At 47.1% G+C, this 18,827-nt stretch overlaps 1 protein-coding gene across 1 annotated transcript in view; it reads left to right on the plus strand.

Moving 5' to 3' along the window:
- Nucleotides 1–18,827, plus strand: part of ITGAE (integrin subunit alpha E) — a 65,601-nt gene that overhangs the window by 7,207 nt on the left and 39,567 nt on the right. Inside the window, exons 2-10 of the mRNA XM_049787521.1 lie at nt 1,983–2,100; nt 11,497–11,588; nt 13,281–13,348; nt 13,753–13,870; nt 14,080–14,199; nt 14,529–14,644; nt 15,245–15,396; nt 17,842–17,995; nt 18,448–18,598. Of these exons, the coding sequence (XP_049643478.1) occupies nt 1,983–2,100; nt 11,497–11,588; nt 13,281–13,348; nt 13,753–13,870; nt 14,080–14,199; nt 14,529–14,644; nt 15,245–15,396; nt 17,842–17,995; nt 18,448–18,598 (1,089 nt within the window). The remainder of the gene's footprint in view (nt 1–1,982; nt 2,101–11,496; nt 11,589–13,280; nt 13,349–13,752; nt 13,871–14,079; nt 14,200–14,528; nt 14,645–15,244; nt 15,397–17,841; nt 17,996–18,447; nt 18,599–18,827) is intronic.

Below are 18,827 nucleotides of genomic sequence, written 5' to 3' on the forward strand. Positions count from 1 at the left end.
CCATATGGTCCCCTGAGCTGCCAGGAGCAATTTCTGAGCACAGAGCCAGGAGTAACCACTGGGCGCTGCCAGGTGTGGCCCAAAAAGCAAAGGGAAAAAAATTCTTTTTCTGAACCTAGAGCCAATGATACAGCAGGTAGAATGCTTGACTTGCATGTGGCCAACTCAGGTTTGATTGCTAGCACCCCATATGGGCACCTGAGCTCACCAGGAGTGACCTCTGAGCAGAGTCAAAAGTAATATCTAAGCACAGCTGGGGGTGGCAAATGAAACAAAAACCAAAAACTGGGTCTCCTGCATGCCTGTGCTCAGCCCACCAAGCTACCTTTCCTACTCTGAGATAATCTTTTAAAACAAAGCAAGGGGCCGGAGAGACAGCACATTAGTAAGGCTTCTGCCTTAGATGCAGAAGGATGGTGGCTGGAATCCTGGCATCCCATATGGTACCCTGTGCCTGCCAGGAGCTATTTCTGAGCAGACAGCCAGGAGTGAGCCCTGAGCACTGCTGGGTGTGGCCCAAAAAACCAAAAAAAAAAAAAAATTTAGGGGCTGAAGTGATAGCACAGTGGGTAGGGTGTTTGCCTTGCATGTGACCAACCCGGGTTGGATCCTCAGCATCCCATATGGTTCCCCAAGCCTGCCTGGAATCATTTCTGAGTGCAAAGCCAGAAGTAACCCTTGAGTGCCACCCAAAACAAACAAATGAAAAGTTAATTTAAATTTTATTTTAAGAACTAAAGAGATAGTAGAGCAGGTAGGGTACTACCCTTGCATGCAGCCAGCGATGAAGGTTGATCCCCAGAACCACATATGGTCCTTCCAGGAGTGATTATTGAGTGCAGAGCTAGGAGTAATCCCTGATTATTCCAGAGTGTGGTCTCCCAAAACTAAAAAATAAATTGGGGGTCCAGAGCGATAGCACCATGGGTAGGGTGTTTGCCAACTCAGATTCGATCCCCAGTATTCCAAATGGTCTTCGAGACTGCCAGGAGTGATTCCTAGAAGCAAAGCCAGGAGTTACTCTGGTGCACATCCAGGTGTCTTTTGGCCTTTAGAGCTTCTATCAGTGGAGTAACTTGATCAAATATTAAAATTATTTTTCTTGGGACCCAAGCAATAGTCCAACAAGCATATGGATCAAACTCAATCAGTTGTGTGCAAGGCCTTACCTGATGTATCACTTTGGCCCTTGCACTTCTTTGATGAGGACTTGTATTTTCTTCTGGGTTATTTGATAAGGGGAATTAAGGCATACCAACCCTCTTGGTGGTTTCCTAGTCTATTTTAACTTTCGTTCAAGAAATAGTGATGTGTGCTATGTGACAGATTCAGAAAGTGCACAGAAGGAATTATCAGAAAGTGGGAAGTGCTTATGGGGAAAAACTTCAGAAGGCTTCTTGGAGGAGGGGGAGCTGGACTGACACAGCTTGCTGCAGAAGGAAGGATTGTGAACTCAGCATGTATGCCAGTCTAACTGCATGGGGAAAAGTCCATCAGGCCTTGCTTTTCTCTGTAAAATGGGAGTGATGATGGGGCCGGGCGGTGGCGCTAAAGGTAAGGTGCCTGCCTTGCCTGCGCTAGCCTTGGACGGACCGCGGTTCGATCCCCCCGGTGTCCCATATGGTCCCCCAAGCCAGGAGCAACTTCTGAGCACATAGCCAGGAGTAACCCCTGAGCGTTACCGCGTGTGGCCCAAAAATCAAAAAAAAAAAATGGGAGTGATGATACCACAGGATTTTTTTCCTTTGGACCACACCCACCTATGTTCAGGGGTTACTCCTGGCTTTGTGCTCAGGGATCACTCTTGGTGGGCTCAGAAAGCCATGTAGGGTACCATGGATCAAACCTGATTGACCACATGCAAGACAAGTAAGTGCCTTACCTGCTGTACTATGGCTCCAGCCATGACATCATAGGATCTGATGAAATTAAATTCTGGTCAGGATGCTCCTTTGGTTAAAAATGTCTCTTTATCCCCTCAGGTCTGGCTCCCCTGGTTGCCTTCAATGTGGATGTGGCCTGGACCTGGGTGACTTCAAAGGAAGGTCCTTTTGTGCTCAGCTCCCTTCTGCATCAGGACTCCAGCACCAAGGAGACCTGGTGAGGGGGGGTACGGACTGGAACAGGGTTGAGGGGCTCTGGCTAGAGTTAGGCTGTGAGAAGGCCTTGGCTCCCATGTCTGTGAGAGCTTTTTGTTTTTGTTTTGGGGCCACACATGGGGGTACTCTGCTCTCAGATATTACCCTGGCCCATATGGGATTCTGGGGATTGAACCTGGGTCAACTACGTGCAATTTGTGTGCAAGGCAAATGTCCTATCCACCGTGCTATCACATCAGCCCCAGCATGAGAACTTTTTTCACTTTCAGAAAGGAAAGCTGGAGATATGTGGAGGTAGGCAGAGAGAATGATGGCTTGTTGACCTAGTACCTACCTCTCTCTTTACCTTGGCCTCTCTTTTCATGGAATAGGTGGTAAAGTCATATAAAATAGCCATTTAGGGGCCAGAGAAATAGTACAGTGGGTAAGGTTTTTGACTAGCACATGGCAAGCCCAGGTTTTGCACCCCAGGCTCTGAACCCCCTGACTTTCCATATGGTCCCTTGAGCACCACCAGGAGTAATTCCTGAGTACAGAGCCAGGAGTAACCCGTGATGTGTGTTCCTGTCTCCCACCCCACAAAATCACACATACACACACACACACACACACACACACACACACACACACACACACACCACCACCACCACCACCACCACCACCACCACCACCATAAATAAAATAGCCATTTAAAAATAAAGAGCTAGGGAGATGGCCCAATGGAATGGAGCACATGTTTTGCATGCGTAGGCCCCTGTTTGACCCCTATGGTTCCCATGCACTGGCAGGAAGTGCCCTGAAGCAAGAAACTGAGAATAGCACTGACAGGAATGGCTCAAAGAATAGTTCTGGAGAGAGAGTACAGAGGTTAAGATGCCTTGCGTGGGGTGAACCCCAGTTCCATATGTAGTAGGGATATGAGCATGGGATTTTCCCTGTGTACCACCTGAAGTGACTTTTGTGCACAGAGCCAGGAATAGCTCCTGAATACTTCTGGGTGTGACCAATGCCACCACCCCCAATCTAGAAGCTTGTCAAATGAATGGAATGAATGTTAGCCGGTTAAGCTGGATCAAGCTCAAAGCATATTGTAAGGTGAAAAAAGCCAAACTGTAAAGGGCCAAGAAAGTGCTCAAAGTGCTGGAGTATATGTTTTGCTTTGATTTGTTTTAGGATCACACCCAGTGGTGCTCTGGCCTTATTTCTTGTTCAGCTCAGGGGACTCTATGGGGTATGCAGAACCAGGAATAAACCCTGAGAACCACCAGGTGTGGTTCAAAAACTGGGGAAAAATTAAAATATTTTAAGGAGAGAACTCATTCATTCACTCATTTAGCAAGTGCTTATGGAATATTAGTGCCCAGCGAGACCTCTGTGAAGGAAGGCCCCAGTTGGCTCAGTGAAGAACACCTGTCTGAAACATGAGGCCTACAGTTCAGTCCCGACCATATCCACATACCCTGAGAGCAATCCTGGGAACTATGATGATTCAAAGATCCACAATCAAGTGGGTAGCCCCCACTCTCCTAACAACTGTGACATTCATCTCTGCCACAAGAACAAGAAAAGGAAGTGGGGAGTAGAAAAAGAAGACTCAATCCTTACCCTTAAGGAAACAGCCAAGCTCTGAGGGAGGCAGGCAGGCCAGATGATGGCAGGACACACAATGCCTCTGTCACAGGCTCTGTGACGGACAGAGTCTGTGTGTGAATCAGTCAGGACATACAGTTCATTCTGGGATTTGGGACAATTAGAAATTAGTGTGAGAAGGGGAATGAGCAGGGAAGTCCTGGTGACTGAGCACCACAGAAACTGAAGGCTGTATGTTAACCTGAGCAAGAGTCAGGATCTAGGAAACGATGGGTTGCTTTGGGCACAGCTGAAGCAGATCTCTCACTTTGAACACGGGGGAAAAAGAGAAGGGAGAAGGGAAAGAGGAAGGCAATGTCCCCTCCAGATGCTTGACTGGTAAAAATTTTTTGGCAGGTCAGATAGATATGGGGTATTAAAGTGCTTGTCTTGCATGCAGTCAGTTCGGTGCATCCCTGAAGCCCAAAATGGTTCCCCGAACTTCACTAAGAGTGATCCCTGAGCCCAAAGTCAGGAGTAAGCCCTGAGCACAATCAGGTATGTCCCCTCTCCCCTCAGAATAAGTTTTTGGTTGGCAGAAGATGAATTTATTTATATTTTGTGTTTTGGTACCATTTTACTTTTTTTTTTTTTTTTTTTGGTGTTTGGGTCACACCCGGCAGCACTCAGGGGTTACTCCTGACTTTGTGCTCAGAAATTGTTCCTGACAGGCACGGAGGACCACATGGGATGCTGGGATTTGAACCACCATTGATCCTGGGTCTGCTTGTAAAGCAAATGCCCCACCGCTGTGCTTTCTTTTGCCCCATTTTACCTTTTTTTTTAATTATCTTTATTTTAACACCATGATTACAAATATAATTGTAGTTGTATGATTACAGTCATGTAAAGAACAACCCCCATTCACCAGTGCAGGATTCCCATCACCAATTTCCCAGATCTACCTACTCCCCACCCCACCCACACCTGTACTTGAGAACAGGCTTTCTTTTTCCCTCATTCATTCACATTGTTATGATAGTTTTCAGTGTAGTTATTTCTCTAACTGCACTTATCACTCTATGTGGTGAGCTTCATGTCATTACCTGCACCTACATGGGAGGATGGGAGGAAGTAAGGGTTGGGACTGAGGCAGTAAAATATTTAAAATGAGCTTTGTAGGGAAGTATCATGGTCCCAATACAAGATGGATATTATGGATATATGCACACAATACTACCAATATGAAAACAAAGAGAAAAAATTTCCACTGACTGTCCCAACATAAACCAGTGCTAGAACAGCCTGCCCTCCTCCAAGAGCACATTCACATTAGTGTAAGGAGAGATAGAGGGAAAGCCTGTTGACCCCTATAGAGTCCACCTAGACCGGTGCCCAGGGAAAGACTGAAGTCCAGGGGAGAAAAACCCTATGTCTGGCAAGAGCTGGTCTCGCCCTCCTCCCCATGCACCTCTCCCCTGGAGTACGGAGGGAGGGGGGAACCTGAGGACCACTAAGAGTCCACCTGAACCCACTTCTAGCCATCTGTGCTGGCACCCAGGGAAGGCCTGGAGTCAGGGGAAAAAGACAAGGATGGCTGTGGGCCTGTCAAGCCTCCCAGCACTCCCCAGGCTAGGGAGAAAGGCTCTGGTATGGGGCCTCCCCAAACCCCAGACCTGGCAAGAATTGGTCTCCAGAGTCAAGGAGGAAACTGGAAGCCAGATGTCTGCCCGCCCTCCTCCCCATGCACCTCCCCTCTGAAGTACGGAGGGAGGGGGGAACCTGAGGACCACTAAGAGTCCACCTGAACCCACTTCTGGCCATTTGATTTTACCTTTTTTTTTTTTTTAAACTGTCTATTTAACTGTTACTGTGTTGTTATTAGTGCTAGGGTCTTACATGTGCAGATCAAGTGTATAACCACTAAAGCCACACCCCCAGCCCAAGGGACTGAATTTTTTTTTTTTACCTTCGGGCGCGGGATTGAATATGTGGTACCAGGGATCTAACTCAGGTCTGCCACTTGATGGCAAATGCCTTATCCATCAAAGCATAAGAATCCTTCAAGCATAAGAATTTTAATCATGGGCCCGGAGAGATAGCACAGCAGCGTTTGCCTTGCAAACAGCCGATCCAGGACCAAAGGTGGTTGGTTCAAATCCCGGTGTCCCATATGGTCCCCCGTGCCTGCCTGGAGCTATTTCTGAGCAGACAGCCAGGAATAACCCGTGAGCAGCGCCAGGTGTGGCCCAAAAACCAAAAAAAAAAAAAAGAATTTTAATCATGGTGCAGCAAGGCCCTCATACTCACTATGGTTGGAGGAGTCTCAGTTTGTGATCGGTGCTGCTGGGCGGGCAAAGCTATTATGATTGGCACTACTGGGAGTTAACTTAGTACTCAGGGACCACATCCATTGATGCCAGGGGCTGGGATGCTATAAGCAGTACCTGATATTTGAACTATTGTTTCAGTTATAGCCTGATACAAGGCAAGGGCCTAAAACAAACTCTGGACTATTCCTACGGCCCTCTCTTTTTTCTTTAAAAAAATTTTTTGTCATACTCACTGGTCCTTGGGCGAGAGAACATACAATGCTGATGTTCTCGGCCTCCCCTGTGCCAAGCATGAGCTCTAGTCCTTTGAGCTACTTCTACAGTCCTGTGCACTTTTGTCTTTGATGAGCTGTGTATGAATTGTGCCCTCCTTTTATTGGGCATATGCCTAGCAGTGAATGTAATGGAGCAGGATTTGTGCTCTGGGTTGACATTATGGTCCAACCATTACCTGGCATTTGCTGTCTGATCATTTCACATACTCACCAAAATTGGATTTTAGTCTGAGTTATTTGTAATCATCATCATCTGCCCAGTTCTCACACCGGTACCTAGACTGAGGCTTACCCAGCTCCAGGTCCCATGAATACCTTCTCTTCAGAATCTAAGCAGTGATGCCTTTTTGGGGCATGGAGTAGAGCTCAGGGTTTTTATACTTGCCTTGTATAGGCAAAGCCCTGGTTTGAGCCCCATCACAGGAAAAAAAAAGTTATGATGAGTGAAATAGGGGCGTCAAAACACCCGCCACCCTCACACACAGGAACAGAAGCTCTGAGCCCACAGATGGGTGGGGGAAAAAACCCACAAAGCTCACTAAAACCTCCCAAATGCCACCTGAAACAGAGTGGCTCAGGGTTTGAACATGGTTGGGAGGAGGATGTGGTGGGTGGCCCTCTGGGTTCCGGCTGCAAATAAAGGAGCTGAGACCACGAACCTGCAGCAAGACAGGAAACATGCTGCTGGCTGCTGACTGCTGGCTACCACTAGGCTACCCAGAGAGAAGCAGGTTGAACTCCTGGAGCAAGAACAGGTGGCCCTTTCTCCTGAGGCTTCTCTTGGAGACCAAATTAGCAGTAATGGCAACTGCGGGAATGTGGTGTGTGTGGACATTAGTAATGTGTTGGGTCCTACCCTACTCAATATTCATTTTCTACCCTAGGGTGTGACCTGGTGATTGGATTACTGGGTCCCTCCCTACTTAGTATTCCTTCTCCACTTTAAGATGTGATCTAGTTCTTGCCAATAAAAGCCTGGTTTTCAGGAAGGTAGGACTCTCTTCTGTCTTGCTTCACTAAGCTGCTTTCCTTCTTAGGAGTGGAAGGCTTGGGTGGTGAGATTTCTGGCTTGACTGTTGGAATTCCTGAACCCGTTCTTGCCCCCCTTTCACTGTGTGGATTATTTCCTGCTCAATGTTTGCTTCTGGACCTGCATCTCTCGAGGTCCTACTTTTGGATGGTAATGAAGGAAGAAATGAAGGCCTAATAGGGGTGGAAAAGAGCAGAGACAGGTGAGAGCTGGGGGACAGCAGAATGAACAATGAGTTCCCTGGAATGGACTGATGGTGGATTCAGTTCTTGGTTGCTTTGTCCCTAAGTCAGCAAACCTGGAGATGAGGTGGCCACTCCCTTTGGAGGGAGGTGAAAAGAGTGGGCAGTCCAAGTAGGTACAGCCCATGCTTGTGATCAGAGCAATAGCCGGGGGTTCTGGAAGACACAGCTGGTACAGCTGGATGAGATAGCACTGTGTGAATTAACAGTCTAATTGGGAACAAAAGCTAAGCATTGTGGTGACTGTCCAGCACCTAGACAGCATTCCTAGCAAGCTGGGAAGAGCCAGGAGCTAGTGTTAGGATGACTTTGCCATAAAATACACAGATAAAGTCAAGGCAAAACAATCAGCATGGAAAAACTTTGAAAAGGAAAGAGCTTGTACTTATGTACCAAAATATGACCCAGGATGGAGCCCAGATCTGAGGTGGGGAAGCAGGGAACCAGGGAACCAGGGACCATGCCCAAGGAAGGATTCAGGCAGGAGAGGATACTGGCTATAGAAACAAGGTTGCTCAGGAACTGATCTAATCTGGGGTCTTAGCTGCTGAACCCAGATAGCTCAGCTGCACCTGAGCTCATGCACCTCTTGCATATCAGTCCTAAACGAGTTCCTCACTGAGCCCTGGGCTGTCATGCAGTAAATGTAACTCTCGACCAGGCCCTACCCCATGTCCCAAGAATAATGTGGTGAACAAGATAGAGAGGAGCTTGAGGAACTCATGTAGTGGAGGAGACAGATGTAAGCTGGTAAACAAGAACATGCGAGTAAGCAAACACTATCTGAGGGCCAAGCTCAAAGAGAAAAATAAAAAAGTGGGGCCAGAGAGATAGCATGGAGGTAAGGCATTTGCCTTGCATGCAGAAGGTCAGTATTTCGAATCCCAGCATCCCATATGGTCCTCTGAGCCTGCCAGGAGCGATTTCTGAGTGCAGAGCCAGGAGTAACCCCTGAGAGCTTCTGGGTGTGCCCCCCCAAAAAAATAGAAAAAGAAAAGAAAAGAAAAGAAAAAAGTGACTGTGGTGCAGAGTAATAGCCTTGAGGTGAGACTGGTTTTAGGAAGTTCTTGCAAGGAGGTGACTATAAAGTAAAACTGAATGAGGAGAATGAGGCAGGTATAGGGAGATGGATGTCCAGGCAGAAGGCACATCGGGAAGAGGGCTGAGTGGAATGGTCTAGGAACAGTTGTGTCCATGTGGGATTAGAGCTGGAAAGGGGTGGGAGGTGTCCAAGAAAAGGGGGCTAGATGGGGCCAGTCTGTGAGCTATAGCAGGGAACTTGGTGGGCATGGATCTTTATTAATGGTATTATTGTTACTATTACCTGGATGAGTATTAAGGCAGAGGAGTGACACAGTCTGAACTGCAAGAGTAACTTTCAAAACCAAAACCAAAACAGCAGATAGATGGTTATACCATAGACCAGACAAGAAGCCAATGATGTGGAAAGTGAAGAGAAGAGATGCAGTGGTCCTCAAACTATCGCCCGCAGGCCACATATTGTATTTGTATCTGTTTTCTTTCTTCATTGCAAAATAAGATATATGCAGTGTGCATAAAAATTCGTTCATAAGTTTTGTTTTTACTATAGTCAGATCCTCCAATGGTCTGAGGGACAATGAACTGGCCCCCTGTTTAAAAAGTTTGAGGACCCCTGCTAGAGCTATGACTTGAGAGAATAGTCAACAGGGTGGGACTGACAGCTTTGATAGAGGGGTTTGGAGAAAAAACAGAAAAGGATGCACCTGGCTTCAGGCTCTGGAGTGTGGTGGTCGCTGGAGCCAGCTGCTGTGGTGGGGAGATGTAGACATGCAGGCTCAAGAGCACAGTACCTCCATTTCTGAATATTTGTGGTGCCTGTTGGAGTACTGATAGTTATGGTTGTTAGTTTTCTACTGTTACTGTAACAAATAGCAGTTAATTTTAATTAATTAATGTTAATTCAGAGCAACCTACACTTAATGTACAGTTCTGGAGGTTAGAAATCCTACTTGAGTGTAGGGTGGGGAGAGGGGAGTGGAGCAATAGTACAGCAGATAGGGCATTCGCCTTGCATGTGGTTGTGGGTTTGAGCTCCACATCCCTGAGACCACTAGGAGTGATTCCTGAGTGTAGAGCCAGGAGTAACCCTAGGACAATGTTGGGTATGGCCCTCCCAAAATCAACAACAAATTAAAACAACAACAACAACAACAGCAACAAAAACCCCAAGAAATTCTACATTGGTCTTATTGAGGTAAAAAAAAAAAGTCAATATGGATGTGCTTCTTCTAGAAGCTCCTTTCCTGTTTCAGCTTCTTTTTTTTTTTTTTTTTTTTGGTTTTTTGGCCACACCCGGCGGTGCTCAGGGGTTACTCCTGGCTCTCTGCTCAGAAATAGCTCCTGGCAGGCACGGGGGACCATATGGGACATCGGGATTTGAACCAACCATCTTTGGTCCTGGATCGGCTGCTTGTAAGGCAAATGCTGCTGTGCTATCTCTCCGGGCCCCTGTTTCAGCTTCTTAAAACAGCCTTTTCTTCTCTCTTCCCAAACAGGAAATATTTCTCTCTCTCTCTCTCTCTCTCTCTCTCTCTCTCTCTCTCTCTCTCTCTCTCTCTCTCTTTATATGATTGTCCACATAGCCCAGGGTAATTTCTCCATATTAGGATCCTTAATCATATCTACAATATTCCCTTTACCTATTTAGGCTGGAATGAAGCTTGGTGGTAGAAAGCATGAAACCCTGAGTCTGACATACTCAGAAGGTTGGGGATTCAGATGGGATTCAATCTGTTTCATCTTGGCGCCAGAGCGATAGCACAGTGAGTAGGACACTTGCCTTCCACACAGCCAATCCGGGTTTGATCCCGACATCATATATGGCCTCCTAAGAAAGTATTTCAAGGAGGTGCTGGTTCTCGAACTCCAGGGTGACTAAGAGGTTGAGAAAGATGAGGATAGAAAAGTATTCACTTGGGACTGGAGAGACAGTACAACAGGTAAAGCTGTATACACACACACACACACACACACACACACACACACACATATATAAAGTATGCGACTTTATATGACTTGTATGTGGCCGATTCAGGTTTGACCCCCAACACTGAATATGGTCCTCTGAGAACTTCCGGGGTGATCCGAGCACATAGCCAGGAGTAAGCCCTGAATACCCAAAAACAAACAAGAAAGGTCACTGGTCACTCTAACAGGGAAGGCAACATGAGCTAACTTATTATTTATTATTTATTTAATATTCTGCAAACCAGGGACTAAGTGAATGAAAAACTTAATAACTTGGATATAACAGGAGGGGAAGAAGCTGATACAGTACTTTGTGCCCCTCTGTCTTCTAGAGCTGCCCTTGGGCATCCTCTATGCTGCCTCTCACTTTCATCTGGGACTTGGGTTCTTGTTACCAACCCCAGTCTGAAGTCCTTTCCCCATTCTCTCTACTTATCCTCAAGGATGGAGAGCATATTCCCTTTCTTAGGGGTGCCCAGTCCTTCCAGGTGGAGTGGGAAGCATGTAATGTGACATTTAGCGTGACAAATGATTCTTTCATGCCTACTTTGGACTTCCATTGTGACTGGGATGTATGTCTCCTGAGACTGTGGAAGTCAGTTTGTGGCATCCAAACCTCCAGCTGACTGATCCAGGGACTAGCCTTCTCTTCTCTGGAAATGCTCACTGAGATATGGTGGGGGCCTCCAAGTGGCCCCTTCTCTGCCTCATCACAGTCAGCACTGAAGCCCATGGCTTCCTTTTCCCACTGCACCACCAAGGCTGAGCAAATGCCTTCTGCAGATCAGAGTCTGTATACTTGGTGTAGGCATTGGCCTGCCTTGCCCAGGTTCGGGCAGTCGTTTGCAAGTGAGTTTGTGGCCTGGAATGGAACCAGACCCAGGCAGCAGGGAGGGAAGGGATCAACAGTAGTTGAATGGCTGCCACTCGTCCACTCAGGCTCCTGGTCAGCAGCCCCAGAACCAACAGGACAGGACAGCTCCTGCATCAGTGCCACCTTCACAACAATGAGCTCCGCTGTCAACCTGTGGGTAAGTCACCCAGTGGAAGACTCCCAACTGTCTGGCCCAAACTGTCCCCACCACAATCCCCCCAACTAAGATTCCACCTCTCCCCTCCAAGCAACCCTTCCTGTTGCCCAGTCCCAGTCCAGCCCAACCTGAACTGTCAGTACATCCTCACGAACAACCAAAAATGTTCCCAGAACTCTACCAAGTGCTTTCTTTATTGTTCATCCTCAAAAAGAACAACCAGAGTGGCCAGAGCCATAGCACAGAAGGAAGAGCACTTCCCTTGTATGCAGCTGACCCAGGTTCAATCCCCTCCAGCATCCTATATGGTTCTCTACACCCTCTGCTAGGAGTGATTTTGAGCTCAGAGCCAGAAGTCATCTCTGAGAATGGCAGTGTGTGGTCTCAAACTCCCCCCAAAATAACAAAGACCAAAGCAATAGTACATGTGGCCAACAGAGGTTCAATCTCCAGCACCCCATATTGTCCCACCATCCCTGAACCCACTAGGAGTGATTTCTGAGTGCAGAGCCAGGCGTAATCCTTGAGCACTGCAGGGTATGGCTAAAAAACAAAGCAAACAAAGAACATAACCAACCAACCAACCAACCAAATCCACAAATCCATACCATTTTATAGAAGAGATTTTATAGGGAGATTTCTGCCAAACTGCCCAACTTGTAGGTCCAAGAAGTCCTTCGCCAATCAGTATGATTAAGTCACACTCAGATGACCAGTACAGTTAGCAAAACCAACCTATCTCAACTCATTACACTTCCACACAATCCAACCCTGCTACAATTTGTACCTGCTATGTCTAGGATAGAGTTTGATAGTTATTAGATGCTCAACAAATGTAATTACAAAATATTTTAAAGTACATTTATTTAGAAAAAATAAGAGAAGAAAAATATGAGAGAGGAAAGAAAAAAGAGAAAAGGGGAATGGGAGACAAAGAGAAAAAGAGGGAGAGAAAAAAAGAAAAGAAAGAAGTGGAGGAGGAGGAAGAGGACACTTTATAAAGGATTGGAAGAGAAATCTCCCATTCTGATGAGTGTCACTAACCACTATGTCATTAACCAAAGTCTATCCACCTCACACAGCCTTGTTTGAAGCCCACATTTGCCTATATCTCATCATCTGTGTAAAGCAAAGTCCTTATCTCTGTGAGAGAAGGTGTGAGATAGCCTCAATCACCACTTCAGAAAACAATACAGTCCAACAGGGGACCTGTGAGAGTTTTCTGAGCTCACTCTTGGGAGTAGAGGAAGAAGCTCTCACTTCTGCCCCTAAGGTTGGCACTATGGGACTTCTTAGTCCTTTGAGCATCCCCTTCGTCTCTTGCATACCTCACAGTACTTTGCTGTACAATTCTGTACACATCCACTAGTTGGGACCTCTCTAAGACCAGGAGCCTCTAGAGGGAAGGGAAAGCCCAGGCCTTCTTCGGATCATTGTGATCCACACAAGGCTGGGTACCATGCAGACTCCAAGGGGGCATGAACCAATGAGTGAAGGACCTGGGAGGGAGCATGGTCATGGGTATGTCCAAGCCTGTCCTTGAAGGACCTCATCTGGCTTCTGAAGGCTTCTCTGAGTGTCCAGTGTCTTTGTAGATCTCTACCATGGTGACTCACTGCTTTCTAGTCTATATACCCTCGTAGGTATATGCCTCTCAGGTCCCTCCCACTTACTTGATCTTAATTATTTCAGAGCATGTTCCCATCCCAAAGGGGCGGCACAGGGGGGTGACGGTTGTCCGGAGCCACCATGGTGTTTTGGTGAGTGAATGTGGGACAGGAGGATGGGAGGTATCAGGGAGTTTGAGCCTAAGCCCTATAATTGAATGAAAGTGATACCATTCTTGCTTGGCTGATGGGCTGAGCCCAGCTCAGCTGGGTCCCTGGTGTGAACCCCAGAGCTGACCATGAATTTGACCACATGGACTACTGTCAAGGCTTACCCAGACTCTCCATATGACTCTGCATCCTCTCCTGGGCTAAGCTTGGCTGTGACCCAGCACTGACTCCTGACCCTGGTGCGGGTTGGGTCGGTTCCTGATTTCTCTGGAGGATTCAGGAACTTGGTTCAGGGTTAGAGAAGGGACGTGTTGGTCTTGTGGCTGGGACCAGGGGTGTAGATGAAGGAGAATTAGGCCTTCACTTTCCTTTCTCTTCCTTACCAGATCTGCATTCAGGTGCTTACCCGGCGGCTCCACAGTCTCAATTCAGATCTCACAGGCACCTGCAGCCTACTCAGCCCAGACCTCCATCTCCAGGATCAAGTTAACTTCTCCAACATGGGTAAAGTTTATGCACTCACTGGCCTTGGGCAGCTTAGCAGAAATCTCCCTACATCTCAAGAAGAGGTGCTAATCTCAGGCAGATGCAGTGAACAGAGGTCCTGCAGAGAGTCTTGTTCAAGCTCCTGTGATGGAAATCATGGCAGGGATTGTTTGGAGGTGAGCATGGAGACTGTCTGACCCGAGCCCTTCTGTGTGTGTTTATTGAAGAAAATCTTCTGAATCCGGATGTGGATACTGGAGATTGTCCCAGGCAACGACAAGATCACACTGCCAGGGGGCGCCGGTCTCTGAAGGCAGAGGAGGAGATGGAAGATGAGGAGGAAGCAGGTGAGGAACGGAGGAAATAAAGTGCTCTCAGAAGCTGCCACTGCTGACCCTAAAACTGATGACTCTAGGGTACTTAGGTATGTGAGAAGGACAGTAGCTGGATTTTATAGATCTAACCTGTCCCAGTTCTGCCCTCCACATCATCTACCAGATGGGGAAACTGAGGCTCAGTATAAGTCACTTAGACCATAAGTCAGTCTGAGTAGCTTTTGGTTCTCTCTGCCTCTGAGCCAAAATGAACCCTTGGGGCCCTGCAGAGCAGGGTGTGCTCCGTTTCCTCTTTTCCCATTTCCATGCCCACTTCTGGTCTGTTTCCTATCTTGGCCCAGGCACTGAGATTGCCATCGTCTTGGATGGCTCTGGCAGCATTGACCCTCCAGACTTCCAGAGAGCCAAAGACTTCATCTCCAACATGATAAGGAACTTCTCGGACAAGTGCTTTGAGGTGGGATTCCCAGAGCATTAGCCTCAGATGGTCAGTCAGTTCCCTGTTGCTATTTAACAAACTGTCTCACAACCGCCATTCAGTTGTTCACAACCTGTGATGCATATTTGGGACTAAGTTCAACTGAGGTTCTTCTACAGGTCCTGCCTGTACTTAGTCTTATAACCATAGGCAGCAGGGACTGAATGACACTCTTAATGGGCCATGTGTCTCCAGCAGGCCAGCCTAGTTCTTTCTTGGCTGCAACATTACAAGAGGCAAGATTCAAAGGAAGAAAGACTCTCGAGACTGACTCTTTCTCTCTCTCTCTCTCTCTCTCTCTCTCTCTCTCTCTCTCTCTCTCTCTCTCTCTCTCTCTCTCTCTCTCTCTCTCTCTCTCCAATCACATGGCAGCTGTCCCATTGGCTAGTTCTATAGGCCTAGTAGAGCAAGAACTGCTTGGGGACATATATTCAGAGAGAAGTCTAGGATTTTCTGGAGTCATGCTTATCACATCTTCAACCCTTAGTTGTTGAGAGGTTTCACATTTGGGGATGCTGGGGAGCATGCCAAGAGCAGATGTAGCCTTAGTCACTCTGCAACTTCCTCCCTCCTCTCCAGTGCCGCTTTGCCCTGGTGCAGTATGGTGAAGTGATCCAGACTGAGTTTGACCTTCAGGATAGTCAGAATGTGACAGCCATGCTCCTAAAAATCCAGAACATCACTCAAGTGATGAAAGTCACCAGGACTGCCTCTGCCATGAAGCATGTCCTGTGAGTATGAGGGTTCAGGACCGGTGCTGGCTTGGGGACCAGAGGTGCTGAGGAATCTTGTCTGGAGAAGATGACTAGACAGAGCTATGAAGGGTGGGGGAACATGGGTCTAGCTCTTCCCTGTTATGGGGAAAGGTGAAATCTTCCCATCCAAGTTTGCTGATGAAGGGTACCCTAGGCTGTTCTCTGAAAAGTCTAAAGAAGATTCTAGAGCCGTAGAACACAGTGTTTAGAAGGATGGGCCCAGAACCAGATGGTTTGATTTCATGGCTCAGTTCCTGTTTTAATTTGCAGGATCTTTCATAAACTGCCCACTGTCTGCTTCAATATTCTCAGCTTAAAAATGAGAATAATGGGACTGGAGTGATAGCACAGAGGGTAGTGTTTGCCTTGCATGTGGCCGACTGGATCTGATCCCTGCCATCCCATATGGTACCCTGATCCTGCCAGGAGTTATTTATGAGTGCAGAGTCAGAAGCAACCCCTGAGTGACACTGGATATGTCTCAAAAGTTAATAAAAGAGGGAGAAAGAGAGAGAATAAAGGGCAGGAGAGAAAATATAGCAGATAAGACTCTTGACTTGCACATGGCAGACTTGGTTTTGGTCCTCCCATAATGTTCCCTGAGTTCTGTCACTAGTTATTTTTTTTATTTTTTATTTTTTTGGTTTTTGGGTCACACCCGGCGGTGCTCAGGGGTTACTCCTGGCTGTCTGCTCAGAAATAGCTCCTAGCAGGCACGGGGGACCATATGGGACACCGGGATTTGAACCAACCACCTTTGGTTCTGGATCGGCTGCTTGCAAGGCAAATGCCGCTGTGCTATCTCTCCAGGACCCCACTAGTTATTTCTAAGTGTAGAGTGTAGAGTTACGAGTAAGTCTTGAGCACAGCTGAATGTGGCCCCAAAACAGAAGAGAGAGAGGAATAAGGAGCTACAGAGATAACTCAATGAAGTGTATACTTTCCTTGTAGGAGATTTGTATTTGATCCTCAGATTATTATGGTCCCCAAATATTGCCTGGAGCAATCCCTAAGACCTACCCTGAAGTAACCTTTGAATATACATAAGAGTCACTTGAGTAACAAGTGACTCAACAATTAGAATAGGGCTGGAGTGATAATACAGGGAGCTTGCCTTGCATATGGTTGACCCTGACTTAATCACTGGCACTTTGTATGGTCCCTGCCCCTACGCACCGTGAGGAGTAAATTTTAGTACAGAGCCAAAAAGTAACTCTTGAGCATTGCTGGATATGATTCCAAAATAAAAAAATAATGTGCCAACAGTATCTGGCAATAAGTTATAATCATTGTTAACAATACTATACTTCCTACACAGAAATAAAAAATAGAATTAATGATGTCCAGAACTCCTTCCTTTCTTTTTTTTTTTTTATTAATTTTTAGGACATATCTGGCTGTGCTTGTGGGCTACTCCTGGTGGTGCTCAAGGAGTGATGCCAAAGATTGAATCCAGGGCACCGTATGCAAAGCATATGCTCAGCCCTTTGAGCCATCTCCTTGCTTTGTCCAACACTTTCTGCTGGGGGCAGGCCCCTAATGGACCTCAGGGACCATTGTCATCTCTCCTTGAACCTTTGTTATTTTAACAGGGCTCCTTCCTTCTCACCCATTTTAAAGCATTTCAGTGAATAAACACTTTCCCGCACTCACTTATCCCTTCTACCCATTTCTCTTCATTTATATGTCTGTAAAATAAAATCCACGAGTTATGAGATCACCCACATACCATATTTCTTTTTTTGTTTGTTTGTTTGTTTTGTTGGTTTTTTTTTGTTTGTTTGTTTTTGGGCCACACTCGGTAACATTCAAGGGTTACTCCTGGCTATGCGCTCAGAAGTTGCTCCTGGCTTGGGGGACCATATGGAACACCAGGGGATCGAACCGAGGTCCATCCAAGGCTAACGCAGGCAAGGCAGGCACCTTACCTCTGGCGCCACCGCCCGGCCCCCACATACCATTTTTTTTTTTTTTTTTGGTTTTTGGGCCACACCCGGGAGTGCTCAGGGGTGACTCCTGTCTGTCTGCTCAGAAATAGCTCCTGGCAGGCACGGGGGACCATATGGGACACCGGGATTCGAACCAACCACCTTTGGTCCTGGATCGGCTGCTTGCAAGGCAAACGCCACTGTGCTATCTCTCCGGGCCCGCACATACCATATTTCTAAACCCCACACAGATGGGTCTGAAGAAGCAGGGTAGTGGCAAGGAATTAATAAACCATGCCAGAAAGGAGAGTCATGGAGTCATTGGCATCTCATCATATCTCTGCCTAAGCCAAAAGCCAGAACTCTATTTATCAACTCATTCCCAATTCACCAGGAGGGGGAAGGTTGAGAGAGACATAGGTACCTAATGGAAAGAGGAATGGCTTTGCTTTGGGTTAATAGCTGGTGTCATTTTACAATTATCCCCTAATAGAGATAATATCTTCACACCGAGCCAAGGCTCCCAGAAACAGGCATCTAAAGTCATGGTGGTACTCACTGATGGAGACATTTTTGAGGATCCCCTCAACCTCACGACAGTCATCAACTCACCACAGATGGAAGGTGTTGAGCGTTTTGCTATTGGGGTAAGAGCCAGAGCTGGTGTGCATCTGTATTGATCAGTCAGTCAGAACTAGAGTGGTCCTGTGTTTCTGGGATGGGGAGGAGCCATTGATCCCGAGGCATCTCTAAGGAGTGTGCCCTGCTATATTCACCCACACCATCTTCACAGCCTTGCTAGTCTCATTGTCTCCTCCCCTTCCCTTTCTTACCTGACTCACCCAGCAGTGATGATGGGGAGGGGCACTCCAAATAGCCAGATGTACAGATATGAAAGGGAGTTGGGTGTTTAGGAAACAAATGTAGGCTGGTGCTCAGTATGTGGGTATGTTTGAGTGGAATGGTGGGAGTGAGGAAACAGGATGTGGAAAGATGGAGGCATATGGTACAGGGGCCCTGCCCTGGGCCTGAAGAACTGGGTACTTGAGCACCATCAAGCCCCCACAGTGCAGACCAGTGACCCAGGGCTTCTGCACAGGTGGGAAGCGCATTTAATAGTTCCAAGGCTGACAAGGAACTGAAATTGATTGCCTCGGACCCTGATGAGACCCATGCCTTCAAGGTGACCAACTACATGGCACTGAATGGTCTTCTTGAGAAACTGCAGCAGAAGATTATTCGCATGGAAGGTGAGAGCTTCAGGGTCCTGGCTATTGGGAGACAACCCTGGCTCGGGAGGCTGTGACAGCTCTGACAATTCTTTGAGCCTTACCTCTTTCTGCTTTGGAAAGGCAATAATATCTCTAATCTTCCTTACTTCTGCCAAGTCCCATGAAGGTCTAGGTGAAATGAGCTGCTGTTGGGAAAAGTAAGGAAGACTTGAGATAGGTTTCTACTCTTAGAGCCCAGAAAGAAGAA

Source organism: Suncus etruscus, chromosome 1, assembly GCF_024139225.1.
Source record: "Suncus etruscus isolate mSunEtr1 chromosome 1, mSunEtr1.pri.cur, whole genome shotgun sequence".
NCBI classification, from domain to species: domain Eukaryota; kingdom Metazoa; phylum Chordata; class Mammalia; order Eulipotyphla; family Soricidae; genus Suncus; species Suncus etruscus.